The sequence below is a fragment of the Orycteropus afer genome, unplaced genomic scaffold (assembly GCF_000298275.1).
Source record: "Orycteropus afer afer isolate SDZICR_OR568_19922 unplaced genomic scaffold, OryAfe1.0 scaffold00096, whole genome shotgun sequence".
In the NCBI taxonomy this organism is placed as follows: Eukaryota; Metazoa; Chordata; class Mammalia; order Tubulidentata; family Orycteropodidae; genus Orycteropus; species Orycteropus afer.
In genome coordinates, this window is record NW_006921683.1 from 6,834,966 (window position 1) to 6,861,806 (window position 26,841).

General features: G+C 40.5%; 1 protein-coding gene across 1 annotated transcript in view; it reads left to right on the forward strand.

Annotated features, from left to right (window-relative positions):
- The first annotated feature begins 2,743 nt into the window (after positions 1-2,743).
- Positions 2,744-26,841, forward strand: part of FMN2 (formin 2) — a 784,241-nt gene continuing 760,143 nt past the window's right edge. The window contains exon 1 of the mRNA XM_042781203.1: positions 2,744-4,331. Coding sequence (XP_042637137.1) covers positions 2,744-4,331 — 1,588 coding nt within the window. The remainder of the gene's footprint in view (positions 4,332-26,841) is intronic.

A 26,841-nucleotide genomic window follows, 5' to 3' on the forward strand; every position in this document is an offset into this window, starting at 1 on the left:
ACCAGAGCTCCTGATATTAGAATGCTTAATTACTATTGCTTTGTAATTTTTTGACATATGGAATAGTTAAACATATTTTGCAACACAAACATGATATTCTTTCTTGATTAAATGGAGTTAAGCATAGATCATGTCCCAGGCATCTTTGGTACTACCAATAGTACTATAAGATACCAAAGGATGTAATCTTGCAATTTATTTTCATGATGCCTTCCCTCACTAAACCAAAAACAAAGGATAGAAAAGAGAAAAAAACAACCCACTGCCATTGAGTTTAGACTCATAGTAACGCTATAGGAAACAGTGAAACTGCCTCATAGGGTTTCTAAAGCTATAAATCTTTATGGTAATGGACAGCCTTCACCTTTTTCTTTTAGAGGGGCTGCTGGGTTCGAACCAATGAACTTTTGGTTAGCATCTGTATGCCTTAACCACTGCACCACCAGCTTCTCCTCCCTCACAAGCCTCTCCCCATGAACTACATAGTGTTGATTGTTATAAAGAATTTGGGATCTAAATTTGTGGGTTCAAGTATTGCCTCTGCTTCTGTGCTACCTTTGACAAATCTCAGCCTCTCTGAGTCTGGAGTTTATTCGTTAATGAAACTGAGTTGATAGTACCAATCTACATTTGATATAAAGGAGCTCTGGTGGCACAGTAGCCTAAGCACTCAGTTGCTAACTGAAAGGACAAGTTGGCGGTGTGAACCGCTTGGTGGGAGAAAGATGTGGCAGAGCTTTGTAAACTGTATCCTGCTACACAACTGTCACCTATTGTTTCACATTCAAAGGATGTGAAAAATCAATTAATTCTCTCTTTTTTTTTTTTCCTCTACTTTCCTCTCTTATTTGATCTTCTGAACTTCTAGAATATATCACAGAAGGAAAATAGTAAGGAAACAAATAGTTCAGAATCTAAAATGTTGTTCTAAAAAAAGAGCCAAAATCAAAATAAAAAATATATCAATATGTAAGGAAGCAGGAAATTCTACTAGCTACTGGCAAATTATGCCCTCTAAGAAGCCTAGATTCTAGAAGAAAGAAGAAAGCAGTCTGTGAAAGAGGCTTTTCAAGTAGCCTGGAATCCTCAGAGCCTGGGATATTATCCTGACAAAATTTTTAAAGTTGATTTCTCCAAACAGTTTAATCAAAAGAAAACTGGCAACCTGCCCTTATGTTATCTATTTTAAGAACATAGTTTGAAAAAAAGCTAGTAAAGCATAATGCTTTTACATCAAAGATTTATAGGATTTTTTTCCTTTTAAATAAATTTGGTTGAGGGAGGTTTAAAATTTAAAATGCAAAGGAACACTAAACATTTGCTTTCTGTAATTACATTACATCATATAATACGTAGTAGTTTTTCCTCTTTTTGGTTTACTTTAAAAATATTAACATGTTAGACAGCTATTCCGTATTATCAAACTAGTTAACAATGAATTTCTAATTTAAGTATTTGTAGCACTTATTAACACCACTATACTAGTGACGAGTATAAAATGCTTTTTAAATATAAGTAATTTTATAAGTAATTACAATAACGACAAGATTTACAATGATTAAAATGGTTTATGTTAATATTGAGTCCAGAATGTTAAGGAAACTCCACAGCAGTAAACTGTTGCAAACTTATATAATGAAAGCAAAGACAAAGTTTGCCTTGAAGGGTTTTCTTGGGAAAGTTGTGGTTTATAGCTTAACATATGATTTTATGTGTTTGTGCTAAGAGTGTTTCTTTTTTTTTTCCTTTTTTTAGGCGGCAATAATAGTTACATGTTTAATATTGATGAGTTTGACCTCCTGGGAGCTATAGTATTTGCATACTTTTTGAATACAAATGCTGTTTGATTTATATGGAAAACACATGGCGTGTTGGAGATAGCATTTTAATCAGCTCTAATCTAGTATTTTCTACTTCCCTCCGCCTTTTTCTGTCAAAAGTTTGAAAAACAAACTTTGAAAATGCAAGGTTTGCGAAAAGCACATAAACAGTACTATGTATAGTAACCTCTCCCAAATCATATGCTCTAGCACATTAACAGTGTTCAAGGATGTGATCAATTATTAAAGAACAGAACAATCCATTCATCCAACAAATATTTCTTAAGAGCCATGCTTTTGCAGGCAGATTCGTGTATGTGTCCGTGATATTATGATACCTATAAACTGGAATTTGGCTTCAGTTTCTCTTGGTTTTAAATTTTCTTCTCTTTTGTTGAACTTTTCTCGTGGCAGGTCCGGGATATTAGAAGTTGTGTGCATCTTCCAGCAGACAAGACCTACGGGCAGGGACAATGCATTCGATTCACACAGTGGAGATTAATGTCCCCAAGATAGAGGAAACGTTTTTCTCGCCTCGGTTTCCCGAGGAGCCAGGAGGAGTCGGAGGGGGCGGTGGCGCCCAGCAGGCAGCGAGGCCGGGGCCGCCCCTGCGTCGGGCGCAGCCATTGGCGGGAGCGGTCCGCGGCGCCAGAAGCTGTACTGAGCATGTACGCGCCACGCCGGCCCCGGGCGGCAGCCGCAGCCGCAGTAGTACAGGCAGTCGCGGGAGCCGCCGCGCATTATGCGAAGCGGCAGCCGCGGCACAGGCGAAAGGGGCCAGCTGGGCGCGATTTGGCCTCCTGTCCCTGCGGCTCGCACTACGTCCTGACTTGCCTAGGAGCCTCCCCCATCCCGGCCGCGAGGCTGAGGAGGGTCAGCATGGCCTGACTGCTGGAGGCGCGGAGCAGCAGTGGGCTTGCAATATGGGGAACCAGGATGGGAAGCTGAAGAGGAGCGCAGGTGATGCCTTGAACGAAGGCGGCGGTGGTGCCGAGGATGTTGTTGGGCCCAGGGATGTGGAGGCTACAAAGAAAGTGAGTGGGGGCAAGAAGGCGTTGGGCAAACATGGCAAGGGGGGAGGGGGCGGCAGCGGAGAGCCAGGCAAGAAGAAGAGCAAGTCGGACTCTAGAGCCTCGGTGTTTTCCAACCTGCGGATCAGGAAGAACTTGTCCAAGGGGAAAGGCGCCAGTGGCTCCCGCGAGGATGTGCTGGACTCCCAGGCCTTGCAGACTGGGGAGCTGGACAGCGCTCACTCGGTGGTCACCAAGACCCCAGACCTCAGCCTGTCGGCTGACGAAACGGGCCTGTCGGATACCGAGTGCGCGGACCCTTTTGAGGTGACTGGTCCAGGTGGTCCTGGGCCGGCTGAGGCTGAGGTTGGTTTCCGTGCGGTTGTTGAGGATTTGGAAGCTGCAGCAGGGGCGCAAGATGGACAAAGGACCAGTTCGGGCTCAGACACGGACATCTATAGCTTTCACTCGGCTACGGAGCAAGAGGATTTGCTCTCAGACATCCAGCAGGCAATCCGTTTGCAGCAGCAGCAGCAGCAGCAGCAGCAGCAGCAGCAGCAGCAGCAGCAGCAGCAGCAGCAGCAGCAGCTCTTCCAGTGCTCGGAGGAGCCTGCAGCGCCCCCCACCGTCGTCCCACCTCAGCCCGGGGCCTTCCTGGGCCTGGATCGATTCCTGCTGGGGCCGAGCAGCGGGGCTGCGGAGACCCCGGGCAGTCCAGACACTGAGCAGGCTTTATCCGCGCTCTCGGACCTGCCGCAAAGCCTGGCTTCGGAGCCCCAGGTGTCCGAGCATCCGCTGCCCCCGAGCGACTGCCTCGATTTGGAGGCCCTCTCCAGCCCAGCAGCCCAACCGGCCGCGGCAGACTCGCCTTCGTCCACAGCTTTCCCGTTTCCCGAGACCGGGCCGGGGGAGGGCGCAACAAAAGCCCCCTTGCTAGGGGCAGAGGACACAGATGAGGAAAGGGAGGAGGATGCCTTTGAGGATGCCCCTCGAGGCTCTCCAGGGGAGGACTGGGGCCAGGGGCTCAGAGAGACCCCGCAGAGGCCGGGAGAAGAACCTGAGGAGAGGGTGGCAAAGCCCGGGGCGCCCACGGCTGCCTCCCTCCCTGCCAGCCCTGCGCCGAGCCCGCGCTGCTTCAAGCCCTATCCGCTTATCACACCTTGCTACATCAAGACCACCACCCGTCAGCTTAGCTCCCCCAATCATTCCCCGTCGCAGTCCCCCAGCCAAAGCCCCAGGATTCAGAGACGCCTGGAATCCTCCCTGAGCCGAGAGCCTAAATCCTCTCTCGCTTCCGCGGTCGCCCCCGCCAAGAAGCACCGGGCCGACAGCGGCCTCGCGAGCGGCCTGAGCCGCTCCGCGGACTGGACAGAGGAGTTGGGTGCCCGCGAGCCCAGTGTGGGAGGCTCTGCGGATGGCGTCAGCCGGGTGCCTCCAGCGCTGACGGGCAAGTCATCTGGGGCGCAGGCTGCTGCGGATGGCTTCCAGAACGTTTTCACAGGTGAGCGCGCCCTGCCGCCTTGGCCTCTAGGTAGCTGGTCGCCTGCCAATCAGCATCTCTCCCCTGCCACCAGCCTTCCCTGGGCTCTGAAAAACTTGTAGCTTGTTTTTTCATCATAGAGACTCCTTATCTGCTCAATGAATTGCCTTGGTTTTATATATTCTTGTTGCTTTTATATATTCTTAAAAGGTAGGGAACACATTAGTCGTTCCTGTCCAGAGTCTTTAGCAAGGGATGCTGTCTGCTCATTTTACTAAATGCTCTGTTTCTCCAGAGTATCTGCTGTTCTTTATGTCCAGGGCCATCCCAAGCATATAGACTTTTTTCCATGTTACATAAGCCATCATTCTTTCTCCTCCCTTATCCCTACAGCCTGAAAAAGAACAAAATTGTTCATGTTTTTTTCATGAGGGTCAGTGTTGGAGAAACAAATAATTTACTCAAGTACTGTCCAAAGGTGATCTCTGACCACTCTAATAGATGTATCTATATGTGTGTATATTTGTAATATGTAGTTTCTATTTCACTGCAGTCTGAATATGACTACTTAGTGAGTTACACGTTCACTCTTATTGGGGCTGTAAGCAAATGTGATTCATGCTACTAGAAAGTTAATAAATAATAAAATGGAATATTAGGGATACTTTTAATTTGGTTTCATTGTCCACTTAGGGTTTTGTTTGGAGATAGTGACCAAACCCAAAAATACTAAACCCACTGGAACCAAGTCAATTTTGAGTCATACTGACTGACCCTATAAACCAAAAAACCAAACTCACTGCTGCCGAGTTGGATCCGACTCATAGCTTTGGAGGCTGTATCACTGCAGAAATACATTTCCCAATCTTCCTTCCAAGGAGTGGCTGGTAGGTTTGAACCACCAGCCTCATGGTTAGCAGTCAAATGCCTTAGGCACAGAGCAAAACCATCCCATAGCATCCTCAAGGCTGTAAATCTTTAGGGAAGCAGACACTCATCTTTCTCTCACTGCTGGTGGGTTCAGACCGCCAACCTTTTGGTTTGTGGCCAGTGCTTTAACCACTGCACCACAGAGCTTCTTTGGTGATAGTGAAGGTGAGATCATAAGGTCATGTGATACAACTGGTCCTTTTCCTTAGCATTTGTTACAGATTCTCACACAGGTCAGCAGAAAGCACAACTAAAGGGTCAGTTTATTGTGATGAATGTCAGTTGCCCACTTCATCCACATGATTCTGATTTCTGGTAGCGTAGTGCCTAAGGCATTTGACTACTAACCACAAGGCTGGCGGTTCAAACCTACCAGCCACTCCTTGGAAGGAAGGTTGGACAATCTACTTCTGTAGTGATACTGCCTTGGAAACCCAAGGAGGGGTCGCTGTGGGTCAGATGCAACTCCACTGCAGTGAGGTTTTTTTTTTTTTTTTTGGTTATAGGACAGAATAGAGCTGCCCCATAGGGTTTCTAAGGCTTTAAGTCTTTACAGAAGTAAACTGCCTCATTTTTCATCAGCTGCTGGTGGATCCAGAACTGACAATGTTTTGGTTAACAGCTGAATGCTTTAACTACTACATTACCAGAACTCCTGAATATCATGTAGTATGATGAATGTATCCTTTCTTATAGGCTTTTAGGTCCCAAGGCCTTACCTTAAGAGTTCTCTGGTAAAGTGGCAGTTTGTTTCATGTTTGCTTAAAATTCTGTCCTTAGTTATTGAATAAGACATTTGATATAAGAATGTAATGAGTAGGAAAAAAATGGAAATTTGTGTAAGAACTGAATCTGGTGCATGGTAGGCTTGTGATAATGTTTGAATGATTAAAAATTTAAAATACATTTTGAAAGTCTTATGTTCTATTTGATAGTTTCTTATATAAAGCTATTTAGACAAAGTTTTTCAATGAAGATAGCTACTTATTAGTTGGCTAAATGAGTCGGGTCTGGCTTGATGGCACATAACAACAACAAATATCGTTAATGTTGTAATAGCTACTTTTATTGACCTCATTTTTGTTTTCACCTGTTGGCTATCTTAATTTACCTTATAGAATCTTGAATTTAAGAGTGTTGTTGCTGCGGTTAAGTTGATCCCCGAGTCATGAGCACATCGGAACCAAATTGTTCATAGTCCTGCACCAGCCCCATGATTGGTTGCTGATTGGACCGTTGTGATCCATAGCTTTTCATGGGCTAGTTTTTGGAAGTAGATCTCCGGGCCTTTTTTCCTATTCTGTTTTAGTCTGGAAGCTCCATAGAAACCTTCAACATCACAGCAACATGCAAGCCTCCACTGATGGATGGCAACTGTGAATGAGGTGCATTGGCCAAGAATCAAACCCAGGTCTCTTTAAGGGAAGGTGAGAATTCTAACACTGAATCACTACTACTTCCATAGTTAAGAGTAGCTGCTTCTATTCATTTGCCATGCTTTCTTTTTTATTCCCACTCCTTTTCTATCCTTAGCTTCTTTATTGCATAGGTTAAGTTAGAAAAAAAATTAGATACATTGCAAAGAAATTAAAGACTGTTTTTTGACAGAAGAAGATTACAAAATTCTTGAGGTAATTTTTGTGATTTTAATGTTGGTGAGAAATCATGTATTTTTCCATTAGGTAAACAATCATTTACCTAATTTAATTTCTTAGAAAAGAAATGGAAAAAACTCACCATAATTAAGACTATCATTCATTTATATTAAATATTGATTTTCCCTGTAGCATAAGATTTTGGAAGTTTATTTATTTAATTTAACAAATCTATCTATCTATCTATGTATCTATAAGTATCTGTCTCTCTCTCTATAAGGAGCCTTGGTGGTGCAGTAAGGAGCTCTGGTGGCATAGTGGTTAAAGCATTTTGCTGCTAAACAAAAGGTTGGAAGTTAGAACCCACCAGCGGGGGCTCTGTGACAGAAAGATGAGGCAGCCTGCTTCCATAAAGATTTACAGCCTTGGAAACCCTATGGGACAGTTTGACTCTGTCTAATAAGGCTGCTATGAGTTGAAATTGACTTGACCAAGGGATTTTATCTATAATTTATGTAAATGTGGCAGCCATGTTGTGCCACCCTATATGCTAGATACTGAGTTCATTAAATCATAGTTCTGTCTTTTAAAGGCTCACTGACTAAAGAGGGAGACATGAGATAAATACTACAGTGCACCAGAATATATACAAATACACAGTAAAGAGTAATGGGAGTGTCAGGGATCCAGTGACCTATGTCTCTGGCAGAAGGGAGTGAAGAGTGCTTGATAGAGGGAGATTGTACAGAGTCCTGAAAGAACATCAACACTTAATGTTTGAAGGTCCCCCCCACCCAGTGTATTTCTGGAAATTGCATTTTGTTTTAATTTGCTAAGTATTTCCCAAACTCGAAATTTGGGACTCTTAAGAGTCTTGTTCAGGAGGCACCTGGATTTTGTTGGCTTCTCTAAGCAGACATTTTTACTGTGAAGAATCAAAGTGCAGAGTTAGTTTCTTTAAATATGGTCATGACTTCCCCTTTGTATTTGATGGTCGGATATGGCTATAGCAGCTTCCATATGTTTATCTCCTCTACTCAGCATTGTTTTATTAAAAAGACAAATAAACAAACATGTTGTAGGTTTAACCTAACCTTGTAACTAGGGAGAACATGGAAGTAGAGAAAGAGGTAAGATAACTTTCTCAAGGTCATACTGATTCATTCAGAGGCAGAGCCAGAAATAGAAGCTGAGTCTACTGATTCAAGTGTGAATGTCCTTGCTTATATACTCATGTCTGGTGTTCAATGCTGTGAGACAATATGTATAGTTAAAAAGTAAAGGTGTGTAAAATGTTATAGGATTTAAGATTGTCACTTATGAGATTTTCCAGTTCTGTTTTTAATAAGATTTACTACTTTAATTGTTTAACATGTGTCCTTTCTTGAGCTGGATTAAGGGTGATTGTTGACAAAAGTGAACTAGATTTCCTCTCAGAGTGCTCTTGGAAACTGTTTTTATGGCTGTAGAGTGAATCTAGATTAAGACAGAAGACCTTGCTTCTTAGCTGTTGATTGTTTGCTTGTCATCTGGCATCCCACTTGATTCTTTATTACTCTCTACTATTTTATGGATGTCTTAGAAATTATACTAGAGGCCTGGGGAACATGGAATTGTCCATAGGGACTTTTTCCCCCCATAATTTTGCATATATTTGCATCAATTAACTGCCAGCTGCCTTTAAAAGCAGGTGATCATTTTATCTATAAGCTTCCATAAACCTCTGTTATTTTTAAACCATAGAAGGAGGTTGTCAGCTCTGTAGCAAGGAACAGATGTTTTTCGCTTTTTACTGCCTTCAAAGTGTAGGGAGAAAATTAAAGTGAATAGGGATCTCAATGTCATGTGTTTGAGTCTCTTTGATAGATATAAAAACATTAAGAAATGGTGAAGACAAAAACTTTATCTTGTTTTGGCTGTTAAGAAACTAGTGATCTCTTGCACTGAGATATTTTACAGTGAATTTGTTTGAAATAAATCTTTTTCACTGTTTAGTAGAGGAAATTGCTTCTGAAATTTGAGTAGTTCCTTTACATGTTAAGTATAGCTGAAGCTTGTTAATAGAATTCTGCAGTTAATTAGAGCTTAAACATCTGAAATGCTAAAATTGTGATGCTAAATCACCTTGATCAGAATTTTTCCAAAGTCAGTTATGTGCTTATCTGTCTTTTTAAACACATGAAATAAAAATTTAATCTGTTTTAAATAGCTTCATGTCACCTTCAGGCACATCACTGTTATATCCTGTGAAAAAACTGACAATGCCTTCAAAGGCTATAGAAGTGTATAGGCTGGTGTCTCCCGTCAGCTCTGTTTCCGTTTTCATGTCTATGTAGTTTTCCTGATCGACTCTTTACCTGCTGTCAGCTATTTATTTTTAGAGCTCTCATTAGGCCCCTTGCCCTAATTCTTTCTAATTTGAATTTTCTAATCAACTTGTTATGGGTTTGTGAATCCTATAATTATGATGTTTGCTGTATTTATTGCATATCTACTAAATGCCAGGCTCTGTGTTGTTACATTACATAATTATCTTCAATCTTTACAACAATCTTGAAGTATAGCTGTTTATTTTCATTTACCCATTGAACAAACCAAAGCTCAGGCAAGTGAAGTAACTTGCCAAAGGGCATTTGGCTAGTAAGGGGCCCAACCAAGATAGGTATTTAGAAAACAAAATCTGTTCTTAATGTGTAAAATAAAATAAAGTGGATGGGTCCAAAGTGAGCTTCTGGAGAACTAGCTAATTAATAAAGTGCTTGGGTTTTAGTGCTTGGAATGTGTGACCCTTACTTTGGCTTTTCATAAGGCATTGAGATTTGTATATCAGCAGAGAGGAAGATTCACCTTAGAGAGTACACATTTTCTCACATAACTTGTTAAATTGTTAGACTGATTTTTTTTTTTAAGAATAGGAACATTCCTGTTTGTAGCAGTAGTATGTGACAAAGTTTCAAAATCTAATTAATGTTTTGTAAATGAATGTTAGAACTAATCACATATATGGCATGGGATATTATACACACAAACTTATCAGTCTTATAACATGAAAAGGAGTAATAGGGGTGCTGCCCTTTTCCCTAAACACTACCTTACTGGGTTCCATATTCACCCATTGCTGTTGAGTTGATTCCTACTCATAGCAACCCTATAGGACAGAGAACTGCCCCATTGGGTTTCCAAAGCTGTAAATCTTTTACGGAAGTATCTTCCTTGGAGCCACAGTGGGTTCTAACTGCTGACCTTTCAGTTAGCAGGCAAGTGCTTAACCACTGTGCTACCAGGACTCCTGAGTTCTATATATCGGGATAGAATTTGGCAACGGGAGCTCTGGTAGCGTAGTGGGTAAGGCACTTGACTGCTAACCAGAAGGCTGGCAGTTCAAACCCACCAACCACTCCTCGGAAGGAAGATGGGGCAATCTACTTCCGTAGTGATACTGCCTCAGAAACCCAAGGAGGGGTCGCTGTGTGTCGAGTCTGACTTGATGGCACATAACAACAACAACAAGCTAGGACTGGGGACTCTGATTTTAAATCGTTTTAGTTTGGTATGAGACATCCTTTCGCATGATTTCTTTTAGTCTGTGGTATTCAACCTGTTGGTATCGATTGAAGTCAATTACCCCAATAGCTTCAGTGATGAGTTTTAATGACTGCTTTATGAGCTGAGAACCAGCTTAGTGTTAAGTGCATTTAGGCATTTGGATATAAGCCTTGTGCATTTGAAACAGGTGCTTTCAGAGCTGTTTTCATCTGAGGCTATCAAAAAGGTGCAGTAAATACACAGGTATGGTTGCAGTTGTCATTTTAACTTTTGGATTTTAGTGAATGGGGATCATAGCTTCCTAAGAGTCTATTTGCTATATGGGGTAGGTTGAAAAGGCTTTATGCTTTTTCTTCTCTCTCTCTCTTTTTTTTTAAATATTCTTTGAGTAGTGTAATGAGTAAAAAGAACATAGTTTTGAACTTAGTTGTATGTAAGTTTGCATCCTAGCTTTGCTATTTAGCTAAATGCCCCTCTGCAAGTAATTTTTTCTCATTTATGTGAAGATGGAGGGAGTCATTTCAAATTAATAGTGTTTAGATTAAATAAAAAAATGTACATAAATCCTCTGTAATTCTGTCTGGAATGTAGGAAGCACTTAATAAGTACCATTTGCTACTTGTTCTGGTTTGATATCTTAATAAGTTGCATTGTTTACTGTAGTTAGAGCCAAATTTTTCAAAACAAAACAAAACCCCTCTAAAATTGTATATAAACACTTGTCATAGTATTTATTGATCAACTGCTTATTATTATTGCTTGCCATTGAGTTGATTCCAACTCATAGCAAACCTATGTACTAATTGAATGTATTTTTATTTATTTTTTAAATTTTACTGGGATTTGGGTTCAAATTTACAGAGCAAAATTTGTTTTACATTCAGCTGTTTGTGTACATTTGATTTCACGCTCCGATTACCATCCTCAACCATAGCAAACTCTCCAACCCCTCCAGTCCCTGTGACTACCCCCTAACTGTGCCCTTCTTAACTATGCAATCCTATCTGTCCAGCTTTCCCTCTAAGTGAATGCAGCCCCTCTGGTGCCCCATGGCTGATTGCTCCAAGGGGTGTATCTCCCTGGAGTAGGTGGGTGCATTGCCCTGGGGTAAGTGTTCTGCATGTAGGTCTTTCTGCTGTTGGGCTGAGAGCCAATCCATGGGAGTGAGTCCAATTGCAGGCCTGAAGGGTAACCCGGGCCATAATCTTGGGGGTTCCACCTGACTTCGACCAGTAATTCTGGTCATTTCTGTGTTTTTCAGCCACTAGTTTTCCACAAATTGTTTTTTAGCATATTTTTTTAAAAATATATCTTTTATCAAAATTTCTATGATTTTAAGCATTTTTGACACTTTATCAGATGTTGGTTTTCTTGGGAGTATGGATAAGATAATTTTATGATGGAGTGTGTCTGTGTGATTACGGGGTGGGTGTTGATTTTTAAAGGAGGAGTGGGGAAGAGGAGGCAGCAGGCTGACACCTCCAGTGTGTTATATTCTGCATGAATCTGGCCACAACCACCTGACTTTGTACCTCTCACAATTTCTTTTATAACCTCTACTTCAGACAGACTCATCTTTTAATTTCTTGTGAACATGTGTTTCATTTTCCTGATTTTGTGAACATGTGTTTCATTTTCCTGATTTTGTGCCTTTGTCTTGCACTTTTACTCTCTTGGAATGTACTATTTGTCCCTTGATGTAGCACTTAAAAAAGACTGATTTAATTCCCATGTTCTCTTTGTATATTTTCCAGTTAAATTTACCTCTTTCTTATCTCACTGTCTTCTTTAGTTACTATTTTATGTCATATTCTATATACTTGTTGGACTCAGGGATTGTGTTTGGTTTTCTTGACCTCTGTCTTTCCCTGCTTGCTTACTTGGTTCCACCCATTCATTATCCACTCTTCTATCATTCCATCCATAGATATTTTTCCATGCCTGCTGTGTGCCAGACAAGGTGATAAGCACAGTACTGGGAAGTTGAGTATCCAGGCTTCCTAATAACAACTAAAACTAGTTAAATTTAATCTGGAAAATTGCTAATACATTTTCACACTTGAAATTAATGATTAATTATTTGCATTTGAGTGTGATTGATGAGGGTAGAATGATACTTTGATAGAATTTGTGTTGAGAAATAATACCTATTTTTAGTTCTTCCAATAAATTTTAAAGTAGCAATGCTTAGTACAGTAACTATGAACTTCCAAATCCAAATCTTATTGATAAGGAAAGAATAGGTAAAGGAAATGGAGGAAATTTTCTTTCTCTGTATATTGTTGTGTTTGTATCAAGTGATAACTTGATGTTAATGAAATTTAGCTTAAAGGGATAATTAGGAGGAAACAAATAAGTAGTGCCTTGTGACTTGATAGTTATTGGGTATATAGATTGTGACTGTGAAAATCTAAGGCTTTAAAATAATTTATACATACATATATGGAAAATGTGAATTTCAATTAATTTTAAATAATAGTAAAACAAGATGTTATAGCATCAACGTAATAAGAACAAATAGTAATAGTTATTAGATGTTATAAGAGAGTGTTAGCCATGTGTCATGAATTGAATTGTGTCCCTGGCTCTGAAATATTTATTGTTGTGGCTAGGCCATGATTCTCAGTGTTTTGGCAGTTATAAGGAGCTCCGGTGGTATAGTGCCTAAGGTATTTGACTACTAACCAGACGTTGGAGGTTCAAACCCACCAGCCACTCCTTGGAAGAAAGAAAGACTGGGCAATCTACTTCCATAAAGATTTGCTACCTGGGAAACTCAAAGGGGGTCACTGTGAGTTGGAATCAATTAGATGGCAATGAGTTGGTTTTTGTTTTTGTTTTGGCAGTTATGTATGATATAGTTTGACAGTTGTGTAATGATGTACTTTGGCAGTTATATAATGATGTAATTTCACAGTTACGTAATGATGTGATTTGACAGTTATGTAATGATGTAATCATCCTCAATGATGTGATCTCATGTAATCATTTTCCATTTTGTGATGTATTATAAAGCCTGACATATATGAGTTAACAATGCAGGATTAGGTTATGTTAATGAGGATTAGTTTATATTATATTAATTAGGTGCTATTACCCTACTCAGGTCATAGCCCTGATTCCCTGTAATGGGAGTTTCCCTGGGGTGTGGCCTGCATCACCTTTTATCTTACAAGAGATAAAAGGAGAGAGAATTGAGCAGAGCAGGAGCAACCTCAGTACCACTTAAGACAGAAGAGCTGTCAGCAGAGTATGTCCTTTGGACCTAGGGTCCCTGCACTGAGAGCCTCTTAGACCCAGGGGAAGATTCATGCCAAGGCACATGGAGATCTCCAAGGAATGCTGGCTCACAGATTTTGAAAGGAGAAAAGGACCTTCCCCCAGAGCCAACAGGGAGAGAAAGCCTTCCCCTAGAGCTATTGCCCTGAATTCAGATTTCTAGCTTCCTAAACTGTGAAATTTGGCAAAGAATACTGAAAATACCATGGACTCCCAGAAGAATAAATAAATCTATCTCAGAAGAAGTGTAACTAGAATGCTCTTTAGAAGAGAAAATGGCCAGACTTCTTACAACATACTTCAGTTGTGTTGTCAGAAGGAACCAGTCCCTGGAGAAGGAGGTCATGCTTGGTAAAGTAGAAGATTAGTGTAAAAGAGGAAGCCCCTCAACAAGATGGATTAACACAGTAGTTGCAAGATGAGCTCATCCATAGTGAGGATTATGAGGATGGCGCAGGACAGGTCAGTGTTCCTTTCTGTTGTACATAGGGTCAGTGTGAGTCAACGCTGACTTGACAGCACCTAACAACAACAATGGCAAACTGTGAGAGAATACTTTTCTATTTGTTAGAGCCATCCACTTGAGATATTTCTGTTACAGCAGCAAGCTCCAGATAACTAAGACACCATAAACCAAAACTCACTGCTGTGGAGTCGGATCCAACTCATAGCAATCCCTCCTTGGGTTTCCGAGGCAGTATCACTACAGAAGTAGATTTACCAATCCCTTCCTAGGAGTGGCTGGTGGGTAGAGAATTATTATCCTTTTGATAATTATTATCCTACTTGAGCCCTGATGTCACAGTGGTTAAGTGCTTGCCTGCTAATTAATAGTTCGGTGGTTCAAATCCACCAGCAGCTCTGCAGGAGAAAATGTGGCTGTCTGCTTTCATGAAGATTACAGCCTCAGAAACCCTATGGGGCAGTTCTACTCTGTTTTGTAGGGTTACTATGAGTTGGAATTGATTCAACTGCAATGGGTTCCCTCCCCCCTTCCCGGGTTTTCAACCCTGTAGCTTAATGATTAAGCACTCAGCTGCTAACCAGAAGGTTGGCAGTTTGAACCCACCAGCCCGTCCACGAGAGAAAGATGTGGCAGCCTATTTCCATAAAGATTACAGCCTAGGAAACCCTAGGGGACAGTTACATGCTATCCTGTAGCATCACTATGAGTGGGAATCAACTCAGTGACAGTGGATTTGGTTTTGTTTGAAACACCTACTTTACTTTGGGTGAGATAGAAAAATTTGTCTTCCTTTCCAAGGTTGTAGTTGGAGATGCTGATTGGATGGGAAAATTATTGCCCTCTTTCTATGACCATACCTGGACTCTCTGGAACCTTTATTATCTGTTATGTCAAAGCAGTGATGGGCTGAAGTTACTTCTTATTTTTAGGAGGAATGTAATCCCATTGATTTCCTGTAAGATATGGGGCAATAATTTCGTACCCCTTCTTTTTTTTTTCTTTAAATATGCCTGTGTGTGTATGTAATTATTATTTTGTCAGCCATAAGGTTTCTTTATTTTTTAAATTTGGATTTCTTTTAATTATGGTAAAGAACTCTGTAACAAAACATTTGCCATCTCAACAATTTTTATGTATACAATTCAGTGACTCAGTCATGCTCATAATGTTGTGCAAACTATTCTTTTCCAAATTATTCCACCAGCATTAACAGAAACTTAGTGCCCCTAAGCAATGACTCCCCCTTTCCCCTACTTCCAACACATGGTAACCACTAATAAACTTTGGATTCAGTATATCAGTCTGTTCCAGGAATTGACAGAATTCAGTTTCAACACTGAGATGTTTCAACAAATGGATGCCCACTGGAGTCATTCACTCCTCTACACCAAGAAATTTAGAAGACAGTTACCTGGCCAACTGACTGGAAGAGATCCGTATTTGTACTCATTCCAAAGAAATTAATCCAATAGAATGTTTTCCCACTCTACCAGGATTTCCTGCACTGGTCACTTTCTGAGTGGTTGACAGCGGTAGCTGGGCACTATCTAGTTTTTCTGGTCCATGGTCATATAGGGAGCTCTGGTGGCATAGTACCTAAGGCATTTGACTACTAACCAGAAGGCTGGAGGTTCAAATGCACCAGCCACTCCACAGAAGGAAGACTGGGTGATCTGCTTCTGTAAAGACTTACCACCTCAGAAACACAAAGAGGGTCGCTGTGAGTCAGAATTTGACTCGGCAGTGAGTTTGGCTTTTGGTTTAGATGCTGTTTCTACATATGTATTTGTACATGTTGTAGGAATGCCCATATATATAATAGAGCTAACAAGGGGCAAAGTCAAGATAACTTCTTTGCCACAGCCAACCGCCCTGAGGAAGTGAGTAGTTGGACCTGTAGGCTCAGGACTATGGTTGCAGGGGACATCAAGCTCAAAAGGCATAATATACTACACAAAAACATTTTAAGACCCCCAGTAGGAGTCTTAAAACATTGCAAGCAGCCATCTAGACAGAGCAATGGGTCTCTCCTCATCCAGAGCGAAGAAGAATGAAGAATGAAAAAAAAACAAAGAATCATGGAAACAAGTAGTCCAAGGGACTAGTGGACCATTTGAACCTTAGCATATATGATCATAAACCAAAACAAATCAAACTCACTGCTGTCAAGTCAGATGCGACTCATAGCGACCCCTCCTTGAGTTTCCAAGGCAGTATCACTACTTAAGTAGACTGCCCAATCTTCCTTCCGAGGAGTGGCTGGTGGGTTTGAACTGCCAGCCTTCTGGTAAGCAGTCAAATGCCTTTGGCACTATGCCACCAGAGCTCCCTATATGACCATGAGACCAGAAAAACTAGGTAGTGCCTGGCTACCACTGTCAACCACTCCAAAAGTGACCAGTGCAGGAGATCCTGGATAGAGTGGGAAAACATTGTAGAACATAACTCAACTCAAAATCAGAAAAAAAAGACCTTGTTTACTGGTCTGATAGAACCTGGTGAGACCCCTGAGACTATGGCCCCTAATTACCCTTCAGGTCTGGAATTGAACTCATTTATTCCAGTGGCTTCCAGCCGAACAACAGACAGGCGTATAAGGTGAACATTTACATCAAGCAGATACACTCCTTAGAACAATCAATCATGGGAGAACAGAAGGGCAGTATTTGCAAAAGGAGATAGCTCAGGGCACAGGAATTCATAGGAAAGAAGGACACAGGGAAGAGGTAATTAGAGGGAAGAAGTGGGAAGAGAGCTGTTACATTGTGGGGAATTGCAGTCAATGTCAGGAAACAAAATGTGTAGGTACTGCTGTACGGAAAATGAATTTGCTCTATAAACTTTCACCCAAATCACAATAAAAAATTAAAAATAAAATGTTAAGCTCCAATATCCCTAAAGTTGCTAAAACAAACAAATAAAAATAAAGTTGTTAATGAGTCTTTCTCCAATCCTGATGCTACACATTTCTTCATACAGTCCACCTTCTCGGTTTATCTGTCCAGAATACACATTGAATAAGTATGGTGGAAGTATACAACCCTGACGCACTTCCTTCCTGATTTTAAACCATGCAGTATCCCCTTGTTCTGCTTGAATGACGGACTCCTGGTGTATGTACAGGTTCCTCATGGGCACAATTAAGCGCTCTGGAATTCCCATTCTTCTCAGTGTTATCCATGACTTATTATGATCCACACAATTGAGTACTTTTGCATAGTCAGTAAAATACAAGTAAACATCTCTCTGGTATTCTTTGCTTTCAGCCAAGATCCATCTGACATCGGCAATGATATCCCTCATTCCGTGTCCTCTTCTGAATCCAGCTTGCATCTCTGTCAGTTCCCTGTCAATATACTGCTGCAATTCTTTTTGAATTATCTTTAGCAAGATTTTGCTTGTGTGTGATATTAATGATATTGTTTGATAATTTCCACATTCTATTGGATTACCTTTCTTTGGAATGAGTACAAATATGGACCTCTTCCAGACAGTTGGCCAGGTAACTGTCTTCCACATTTCTTGGTGTAGAGGAGTGAGTGACTCCCGTGTGCATCCATTTGTTGAAACATCTCAGTGGGAATTCTGTCAATTCCTGGAACCTTGACTGATCCTGCACCATCCCTACAATTGTTGCTTTGATTGAGCCCATTGTCGCAGCCATTGTGTCAGTCCATCTTATTGAGGGTTCTCCTCTTTTTGCTGACATTCTACTTTACCCCGTATGTCATCCTTTTCCAGGGACTGGTCCTGCCTGATAACATGAACAAACTATGAGAGATGAAGTCTGGCCATTCTCCCTTCTAAGGTACATTCCAGCTTTACAGATTTGTTTTTCTTCTGTTGTCTATGGTATATTCACATATTTATTGACAATACCATAATTCAAATGTGTCAATTCTGTAGTCTTCTTATTCATTGTCCAGCTTTCATATGCAAATGGGGCAATTGAAAATACCATGGGTTGGATCAGGCATACCTTAGTCTTCCAAGTGATGTCTTTGCTCTTTAACACTTTTAAAGGGGTCTTTGTAGCACGTTTACCCAATGCTATATGTCCTTTGATTTCTTGACTGCTAATTACATGGGTATTGATTGTGGGTCCAAGTAAATGAAATCTTTGACAACCTGCGATATGCAGACGACACAACTTTGCTTGCTGAAAGTAAAGATGACTTGAAGTACTTACTGATAAAGATTAAAGACTTCAGTCTGCAATATGGATTATATAAAGAAAACAACATAAAGAAACAACATAAAGAAAACAAAAATCCTCAACATAAAGAAAACAAAACTCCTCATGACTGGACCAATAAGCACCATTACAATAAATGGAGAAAAGATTGAAGTTGTCAAAGATTTCATATTACTTGGATCCTCTCATGGAAGCAGCAGTCGAGAAATCAGACGTAGTATTGCACTGGGTGAAACTGCTGCAAAAGGCCTCTTTAAGGTGCTGAAGACCGCCAGCCTTCTGGTTAGCAGTCAGATGCCTTAGGCATGACACCACCAGATCTCCTCTTTGAAGACTAGGTGTGCCTAACCCAAACCATGATATTTTCAATAGCCTGATATTCAGGTGAAAGCTGAACAATGAATAAGGAAGACCAAAGAAGAGTTGATGCTTTTGAGTTGTGGTGTTGGTGAAGAGTATGAAAAGTACCATGGACTACCAGAAGAACTAACATATCTGTCCTGGAAGAAGGGCAGCCGAATGCTCCTTGGAAGTGAGAATGGCCAGACTTCGTCTCACTTACTTTGGTCATGTTGTCAGAAGGGACCATTTCTGGAGAAGGATATCATGCTTGGTAAGGTGGAGGGTTGGTGAAAAAGGGGAAGGCCTTCAACAAGATGGATTGACACAGTGGCTGCAATGATGGGCTCTGGTATAACAAGGAATGTAAGGCTAGCACTGACTGGGCAGTGTTTTGTTCTGTTGTACACAGGGTCCCTATGACTCTGAGCCAACTCAACTGCACCTAACAACAACAACATAGAGTCACTATTAGAATCAACTCCACTGCAACAGGTTAAGAAGCAGTAAGAAACAGATAAACATGCATACAATGGAAATCAAGATTGGATGACACAACCTTGCTTGAGGAACGTGGAAAAGATTTGCAAAACTTACTGATGAAGATCAAAAACTATGGCCTTCATATGGATTAAAAAAACTCACTGCTATCAGGTCATTTCCGACTCACAGTGACCTCTCCTTGGGTTTCCAAGGTGATATCTCTACAGAAGTAGATTGCCCAATGTTCCTTCTGAGGAATGGCTGGTGGGTTTGAACATCTAGCCTTCTGGTTTGCAGTCACATGCATTAGGCACTACACCACCAGAGCTCCCTTGGTATGGATCACACTTCAACATAAAATAAAAATCCTCATATCTGGACCAAAAGCAACATCATGATAAATGGAGAAAAGATTAAAGCTGTCAAAGATCTGTAGGCTGAAAGAGCAGGTTTGTTTAGGCAAAGGGGAATATACTCATGACCGTATGCTCTGTTTGCCAATTCCTTCAGTGCAGCTTCAGTACCATTGGTTTTTGATCATATGCCACCTTCTGAAATAGATGAACATCTCCAGCTCTTGGTAAAATGACTCTTTGTATTCTTTCCATCGCCTTTTGATGTTTCTTGCATCATTCAGTATTTTGCCCATAGAATCTTTCAGTATTGCACATCAAGGCTTGAATTTTTTCTTCAGTACTTTGAGCTTGAGAAGTACTGAGCATGTCCTTCCCTTTTGTTTTTCTAACTTCAGGTTTTTGCTCATTTCATTATAATAGTTCACTTTGTCTTCTTGGACTGCTCTTTGAAATCTTCTGTTCAGCTCTTTTATCTTGTCAGTTCTTCCATTTGTTTTAGCTACTCTCCATTTAAGAGCAAGTTTCAGTCTCTTCTGACACTCATTTTGGTCTTGCTTTCTTCATGTATGATATTCTTGATGTCATTCCACAATTCATCTGATTTTTGGTCGCTGGTATTCGTTGTGTCAAATCTATTCTTCAAATGGTCTCTAAATTCAGGTGGGATATAATCAAGGTCATATTTTGGCTCTCATGGACTCATTTTGATTGTCTTCAGCTTCAATTTGAACTTGCATATGATTAGGTGATAGTCTTTTCCACAGTCAGCTCCTGGCATTGTTTTGGCTAAAGATACTGAGCTTCTCCATTGCCTCTTTTCACAGATGTAGTCAGTCTGATCCCTATGTATTCCATCTTTTGAGTCTATATTAGTCCGCAAGGTTCACATGTATAGCTACCATTTATGTTGTTGAAAAAGGTATTTGTAATGAATAAGTCATTGGTCTTGAAAAATTCTATCACGGAATCTGGTGTCCTATCACCAAGGCCATATTTTTCAACTACTGGTGATTCTTCTTTGTTTCCAACACTTGCATTCCAATTACCATTAATAATCAGCACATCTTGATTGCATATTTGGTCAAATTCAGACTGAAGAACTTGGTAAAAATCTTTAATTGTCTTTGTCTTTGGTAGTTGGTGTGTAAATTTGAATAATAGTAGTATTAACTGGTCTTTCTTGTAGGCATATGGATAGTATCCTGCATGACAGCATTGTATTTTAGGATAGATCTTGAAACATTCTTTGTGATGTTGAATGCCATGCCATTCCTCTTCAATTTGTCATTCCCAACAAAGTAGATCACATGGTTGTCTGATTCAAAATGGTCAAAACCAGTCCATTTCAGCTTACTAATGCCTAGGATACCAGTCTTTATGCATTCCATTTCATTTTTGACAACTTCTGATTTTCTTAGATTCATACTTTGTGCATCCCATGATCCAATTGTTAATGGATGTTTGCAGCTGTTTCAACCCATTTTGAGTTGTGTCACAGCAGCAAATGGAGGTCCTGTCATTAAGGTAGACTCTACTTTGAGGAAGTGACTGTTCCCCAATTGTATTTTGAGTATCATCTGACCTGAGGGTCTCATCTTCTGACACTGTATTGGACAGTGTTTCAGAGCTATTCATAATGTTTTCCAGTAATGTATCAAACAGTGTTTCACTGCTGTTCATAAGGTTTTCATTGGCCATTTCTTTGAGAAGTGGATGGCCCCTTCATTCTTTTGAGTCTTTCTTAGTCTGCAAGCTCCACTGAAATCTGTCCACCAGGGGTGACCCTGCCAATATTTGAAATACTAGTGGCATAGCCTCACAGCCACATGCAAGCCGTAACAGTATGACGAACTGACAGATGAGTTGTGGTAGTGACTCTATAGGAGAGTACAACTTCACTATAGTGTTTCCATGTGTAATCTTTATAGAAGCAGACTATCTCATCTTTCTTCTTGGAGCAGCTGGTGGGTTTGAGCCACTGACTTTTTGGGGCCACTGCACTATGAGGGTTCCTTAAGTACCCTGTTTTTCTGGGTTATAAAGGTGAATGCAGTCTTGCTGGTAAGATGCCTAAGTCCTTTTCAACCCAGTGGATCTATTCTACCCCATTATACCAGGTCACTATGAGTTGGAATCAACTTGAATAACAACTTGTTTATTGTTAGAGCTTAAGAAAATACCTATGTTGGAGTATGGAGTTGGTGGTGAGAACAATGATGTTTTGATCTTCAGAGTTTTCATTAATTTTTGATTTGTGCTAAAGGCGATTTGGTTTGGTTAGACTCATTATGTGATGTGAACTTAGGATCTGTTTTTTAAACACTAATGATTACATGTGGTGATTGATAATGTTTTATGAAGTACATGAAAGGGAAAACTATGTTGAACAATGTATGACCCAAGGTTATAGAGTATATGTCTAATACTGGAACCAAATATTCTGAACAAATCCTTTTAGATTAATTGTTGTTGTTGTTATGTGCCATCGAGTCGGACCTGACTCATAGCTACCCTTCCTTAGGTTTCCGAGGCAGTATCACTGTGGAAGTAGATTGCCCCATCTTCCTTCCAAGGAGTGGCTGGTGGGTTTGAACCACATTATCTCACCATAAATCATCTCCTATTGGATGTATTCTAGGCCTTTCACTTTTCTCTTTTTTCTTTTAAATAATATTTTAAATATTATTTAAATAAATATTATTAAGTTATTTATTGTGATTATGGTGAAAATTTATAAAGCAAATTAGGTTCCCATTTAATAATTTCTGCACAAATTGGTGATACTGGTTACGTTTTCACAAATATATCATCATTCTTGCTTATTCTGTTCTGGTTGTATCATTTTCAGTGCTCTACTTTCTCTGCCCTCTTACCTTCTCATCTTTGCTTTAGGGTAATTTTTGACCATTTGGTCTCATGTAGATGATTTTTTAAAGGAGCTCTTTGGGTGATATTCTTTATTTTCTGAGCCAATATGTTATTTAGTTTAAAGGTGACCTGAAGAGATAATTTCAGTTTAAGACTTAAAGAGAATCTCCAGGTGATTGTTTTAATATATTAATTTTTTTAATGTTTTCAGTTTTCCCTACTATTATATATAAGCCTGAAACCAAACTCACTACCATCAAATTGATTCTTACTCATAGCGACCCTCATTGGGTTTCCAAGGCTGTAAACCTTTACGGAAATAGACCATCACATCTTTCTTCTGAGGAGCAGCTGGTGGGTGTCAAACACTGACCTTTTGATTAGCAGCCAAATGCTCTTAGGCTGACTCATAATTTTTATGGGTATATGGTATTCCATTTAGAACTTTACAATGGCATTAAAGGTTTATTAAGAGACTAGAATAACACAAGGTTTTGAAAACTCCTATTATGTTATGTTATGTGCCGTCGAGTCAGCCCTGACTCATAGTGACCCCTCCTTGGGTTTCCGGGGCAGTATCACTACGGAAGTAGGATTGCCCAACCTTCCTTCCGAGGAGTGGCTGGTGGGTTTGAACCATCAGCCTTCTGGTTAGCACCTAGGATTTTTAAATTTTTTTTTTCAGTGTTATTGGCCTTAAACAAGTGCAACTTGCTTAAACCCATTAAGGGACAAATAGACTGGGATAGCACTATTTCAGGATTCCAAATAAATGAGTTTGAAGCCCTATAAAAAATTTTGATTCCTTAATTGTTTATATAAAAAGTCTCATCTTTTAAATAGTAATGAAAGCAATGAGATAACAGTAGGGATAATCTTTGCAACTCATTTTTTAACCTATGTACTCTTTTAGATAATTGCCCTCCTCCCCCTGCCCCATTTTTTTCCTGTTTAAAAGCTGTACACCAATATTTGCCTATTTGGAGAGGGTAAGGTATGTGAATTCTGTATGGGAGCTGTTACATTTTGCAGCAATTCAAGATGTTCTTCTACAAGATGATTATATTTTACTGCCTTTGCAGTGCTATTTTTGGTTAAATGGCTTTTGGGCTGTAAAATGTTTGGCTAGTATCCTGGCAGTTTATTTCAGGATATAGAGTTTGATCAGTCTCTATTCTGTTTTTAGAAAAACTCTGATATGTGTTTATTCTGTTGTATACAATAACATAGGTGGAGGGAGCAATGATAGTTCAGTGGTATAATTCTTGGCTTCCTTGTGGAAAACCCAGGAAGCTTCCATGTGGAACTTCTAGACTAAGGCTAGGAAGAAAGGCCTGGTAGTCTCCTTCCAGAAAACTAGCCTATGAAAACTCTGTGGATCATAACTGTGATTTGACAACAGCTAGCAACAATAGGAGCTCTGGAAGCCTAGTGCCTAAGGCATTTGACTGCTAACCAGAAGGCTGGCGTTTTGGTGACTACCTACTACCCCAAGACTAATAACCTCCTGGGAAACCCAAGGAGGGGTCGCTATGACTCGGATCTGACTTGACGGCAGTGTGTTTAGCATCAACTGTGTAGGTAGAGAGACATTTGACTGGACTGAAAATTTTGATAAATGAGGAAGTGATCCTAGAAGACTTTAATCTCTAACTTGGATTATTTCTGTGGAGACATATTTGACTCTAAATTCACAGATTATTTGCACAGCCATCATCTCTGGGATATACAAGGCTGTGTTTAGCTTTAGTCCAAATTCCTGAGGTTGCATGATCATTTTCTTTCATATCTGTTCTCTAGGCTTCAGTTACCAATGGGCTTCTTGTCTCTAGCCTGTATCTCTCTACTGAGCAACAGGCACATCTCAGTTAGAAACCACAAAGGTCCAGGAGATTCAGTGTATGTAAAACTACACCCACAATTTTCCCTGCCTCGTAAACCAATCAAGACCCCAACATCCAATCTTGCTGCAGTCCTTGATGCTTTCATCCTTCTCATCCTTGACACCCAACTGAGTCTTTACATTTTGTCTTACTGTTAACTGTTGTTGTTGTTGTTGTTATGTGCCGTCGAATCGGACCCGACTCATAGCGACCTCTCCTTGGGTTTCCGAGGCAGTATCACTACGGAAGTAGGATTGCCCAACCTTCCTTCCGAGGAGTGGCTGGTGGGTTTGAACCGCCAGCCTTCTGGTTAGCAGTCAAGTGTCTTAGCCACTATGCTACCAGAGCTCCCTACTGTTAACTATGTCTTTAATATTTTCTAATTTCTCTTCCCTTGCCTCTACCCTCCTAGTTGAGATCACTGTCAGTAGCTTTCTCAATATTCTCCCTGTCATTTGTTTGGGTCTTCTACAGTGCCTTCTCCACATGGCAAGAGAGTAAGTGGTTTAAAATACAGATCTGAGCTATTAGGTCCCAGTTTAGAGGCATTTTGGTGACTTCCTATTACTCCAAGACTAAAGTTTAAATCCTTTAATTTGGAGTTTTTCCCCCTCCTTGTTGATTAGTCTCTACCATCTCACCCTGCCTTAAATGCTTCAGTCATTCTTTAGAAATCTTATGTTCTCTCTGTAGTTTTAGGCATTTTTGACTCTGTCTCTGTTTCTCGTTCTCAGGAAAAAAGAGTCATTCATATTCCTCAGTTCATGACCCACTCCAGTCATTAGTCCATGCAGAACTCTTCATTTTGTCCTTGTTTTATTTATTCCCTGGATCTTATTTCCCTATTCTAATTCCCCTCCCTGACATAGGGAACTGCTTTTTTGTGTCTAATAGTTACCTTTGAAATTTATATACTTTGGTAAAATATGTAGTTTAATTCTAGTTTATATAAACACACTGTGGACTGCATTCTGTTGCCTTGTTTTGTGTGTGGGGAGGGGACCCAGCAATCTTTGGGAAAAAAAAATTCTATAAAATTTTCTGTGTGACTATTTAGTTAATTGCTTCTTACTGCTATATTGTATTCCAAAAAGTGTGAGTACTTAATGCTGGATAATATAACACCAGGGGGCACCATTCACCTTTAATTATATGTGAGCTCTGATAGCATAGTGCCTAAGGCATTTGTCTGTTAACTAGAAGGCTGATGGTTCAAATTTACCAGCCACTCCTTGGAAGGCAGATTGGGCAATATACTTTCTTAGTGATACTACCTCGGAAACCCAAGAAAGGGTCGCTATGACCCAGATCTGACTCTATGGTGCAGTGAGTTTGGTTTTCTTTTGGTTAATGTGTGGCATCGTGCCTAAGGCATGTGACTGCTAACCAGAAGGCTGGTGGTTCAAACCCACCAGCCACTCCTCAGAAGGAAGGTTGGGCAATCTACTTCCATACTGATAGTGCCTCGGAAACCGAAGGAGGAGGGGTCACTATGAGTCGGATCTGACTCCACGGCAGTGAGTTTGGTTTTTGGTTTGAGAGTTGTGCAATGTGGTGGCTCTGAGTGTGTTCCCTACCTTTTATTTAAGTATTTGCACAGTGATAGGAATTACCTAAATTTCTGTAGGTTCCTGCCACCAGAGTCAACACTGTGGTGAATATCCCATATAGAGTCCCGTGTGAGAATTTCTCTGGAATGTATTCTGGAGTGGTTTGCTAGGTCATGAAATCAACCTTTACTTAATATGTACTGTCAGTTTGTTGTTGTTAGGTGGCACTGAGTTGGATCTGACTCAAAGTGACCCTATATACAGCAGAAAGAAACACTGTCTGGTGTTGTGCCATCCTAATAATCCTTATTGTGCTTGAACCTATCATTGCAGCCACTGTGTCAGTCCATCCCATTGAGGGTCCTCTATTTTTCACTGACCCTCTAATTTACCAAGCATGATATCCTTCTCCAAGGCATGGTCCCTTCCGACAACGTGACCAAATTATGTGAGATGAAGACTGGCCATTCTTGTTTCCAAGTAGCATTCTGACTATAGTTCTTCCAGGACAGATTTGTTTATTCTTTTGGTTGTCCATGGTATTTTTAGTATTCTTTGCTAACACCACATTTTAAAGGCATCAATTCTTCTTCTGTCTTCCTTACTCATTGCCTAGCTTTCTCATGCATATGAAGCAATTTAAAATACTATGCCCTAGGTTAGGCACACCTTAGTCTTCAAAGTGACATTTTTGCTCCTCAGCACTTTAAAGAGGTCTTTTGCAGCAGATTTGCCCAGTGCAATACATTGTCTTATGTCTTGACTGCTGCCACCATTGTTGTTGATTGTAGAACCAAGTAATAGAAAATCTTTTTGACAAATTCCATCTTTTCTCCTTTTATTGTGATGTTGCTTATTGGTCTAGTTGTGAGGATTTTCATTTTTTTTTTTTTTATTGTGATTTGGGAGAAAATTTACAGAGCAAATTCACTTTCTATACAGCAGTTCATATACACTTTGTCTCATGACATTGACCACAGTTTACCACAATGCAACAGCTCCCCTCCCACTTCCTCCCCATAGTTACCTCTTCCCAGTGTC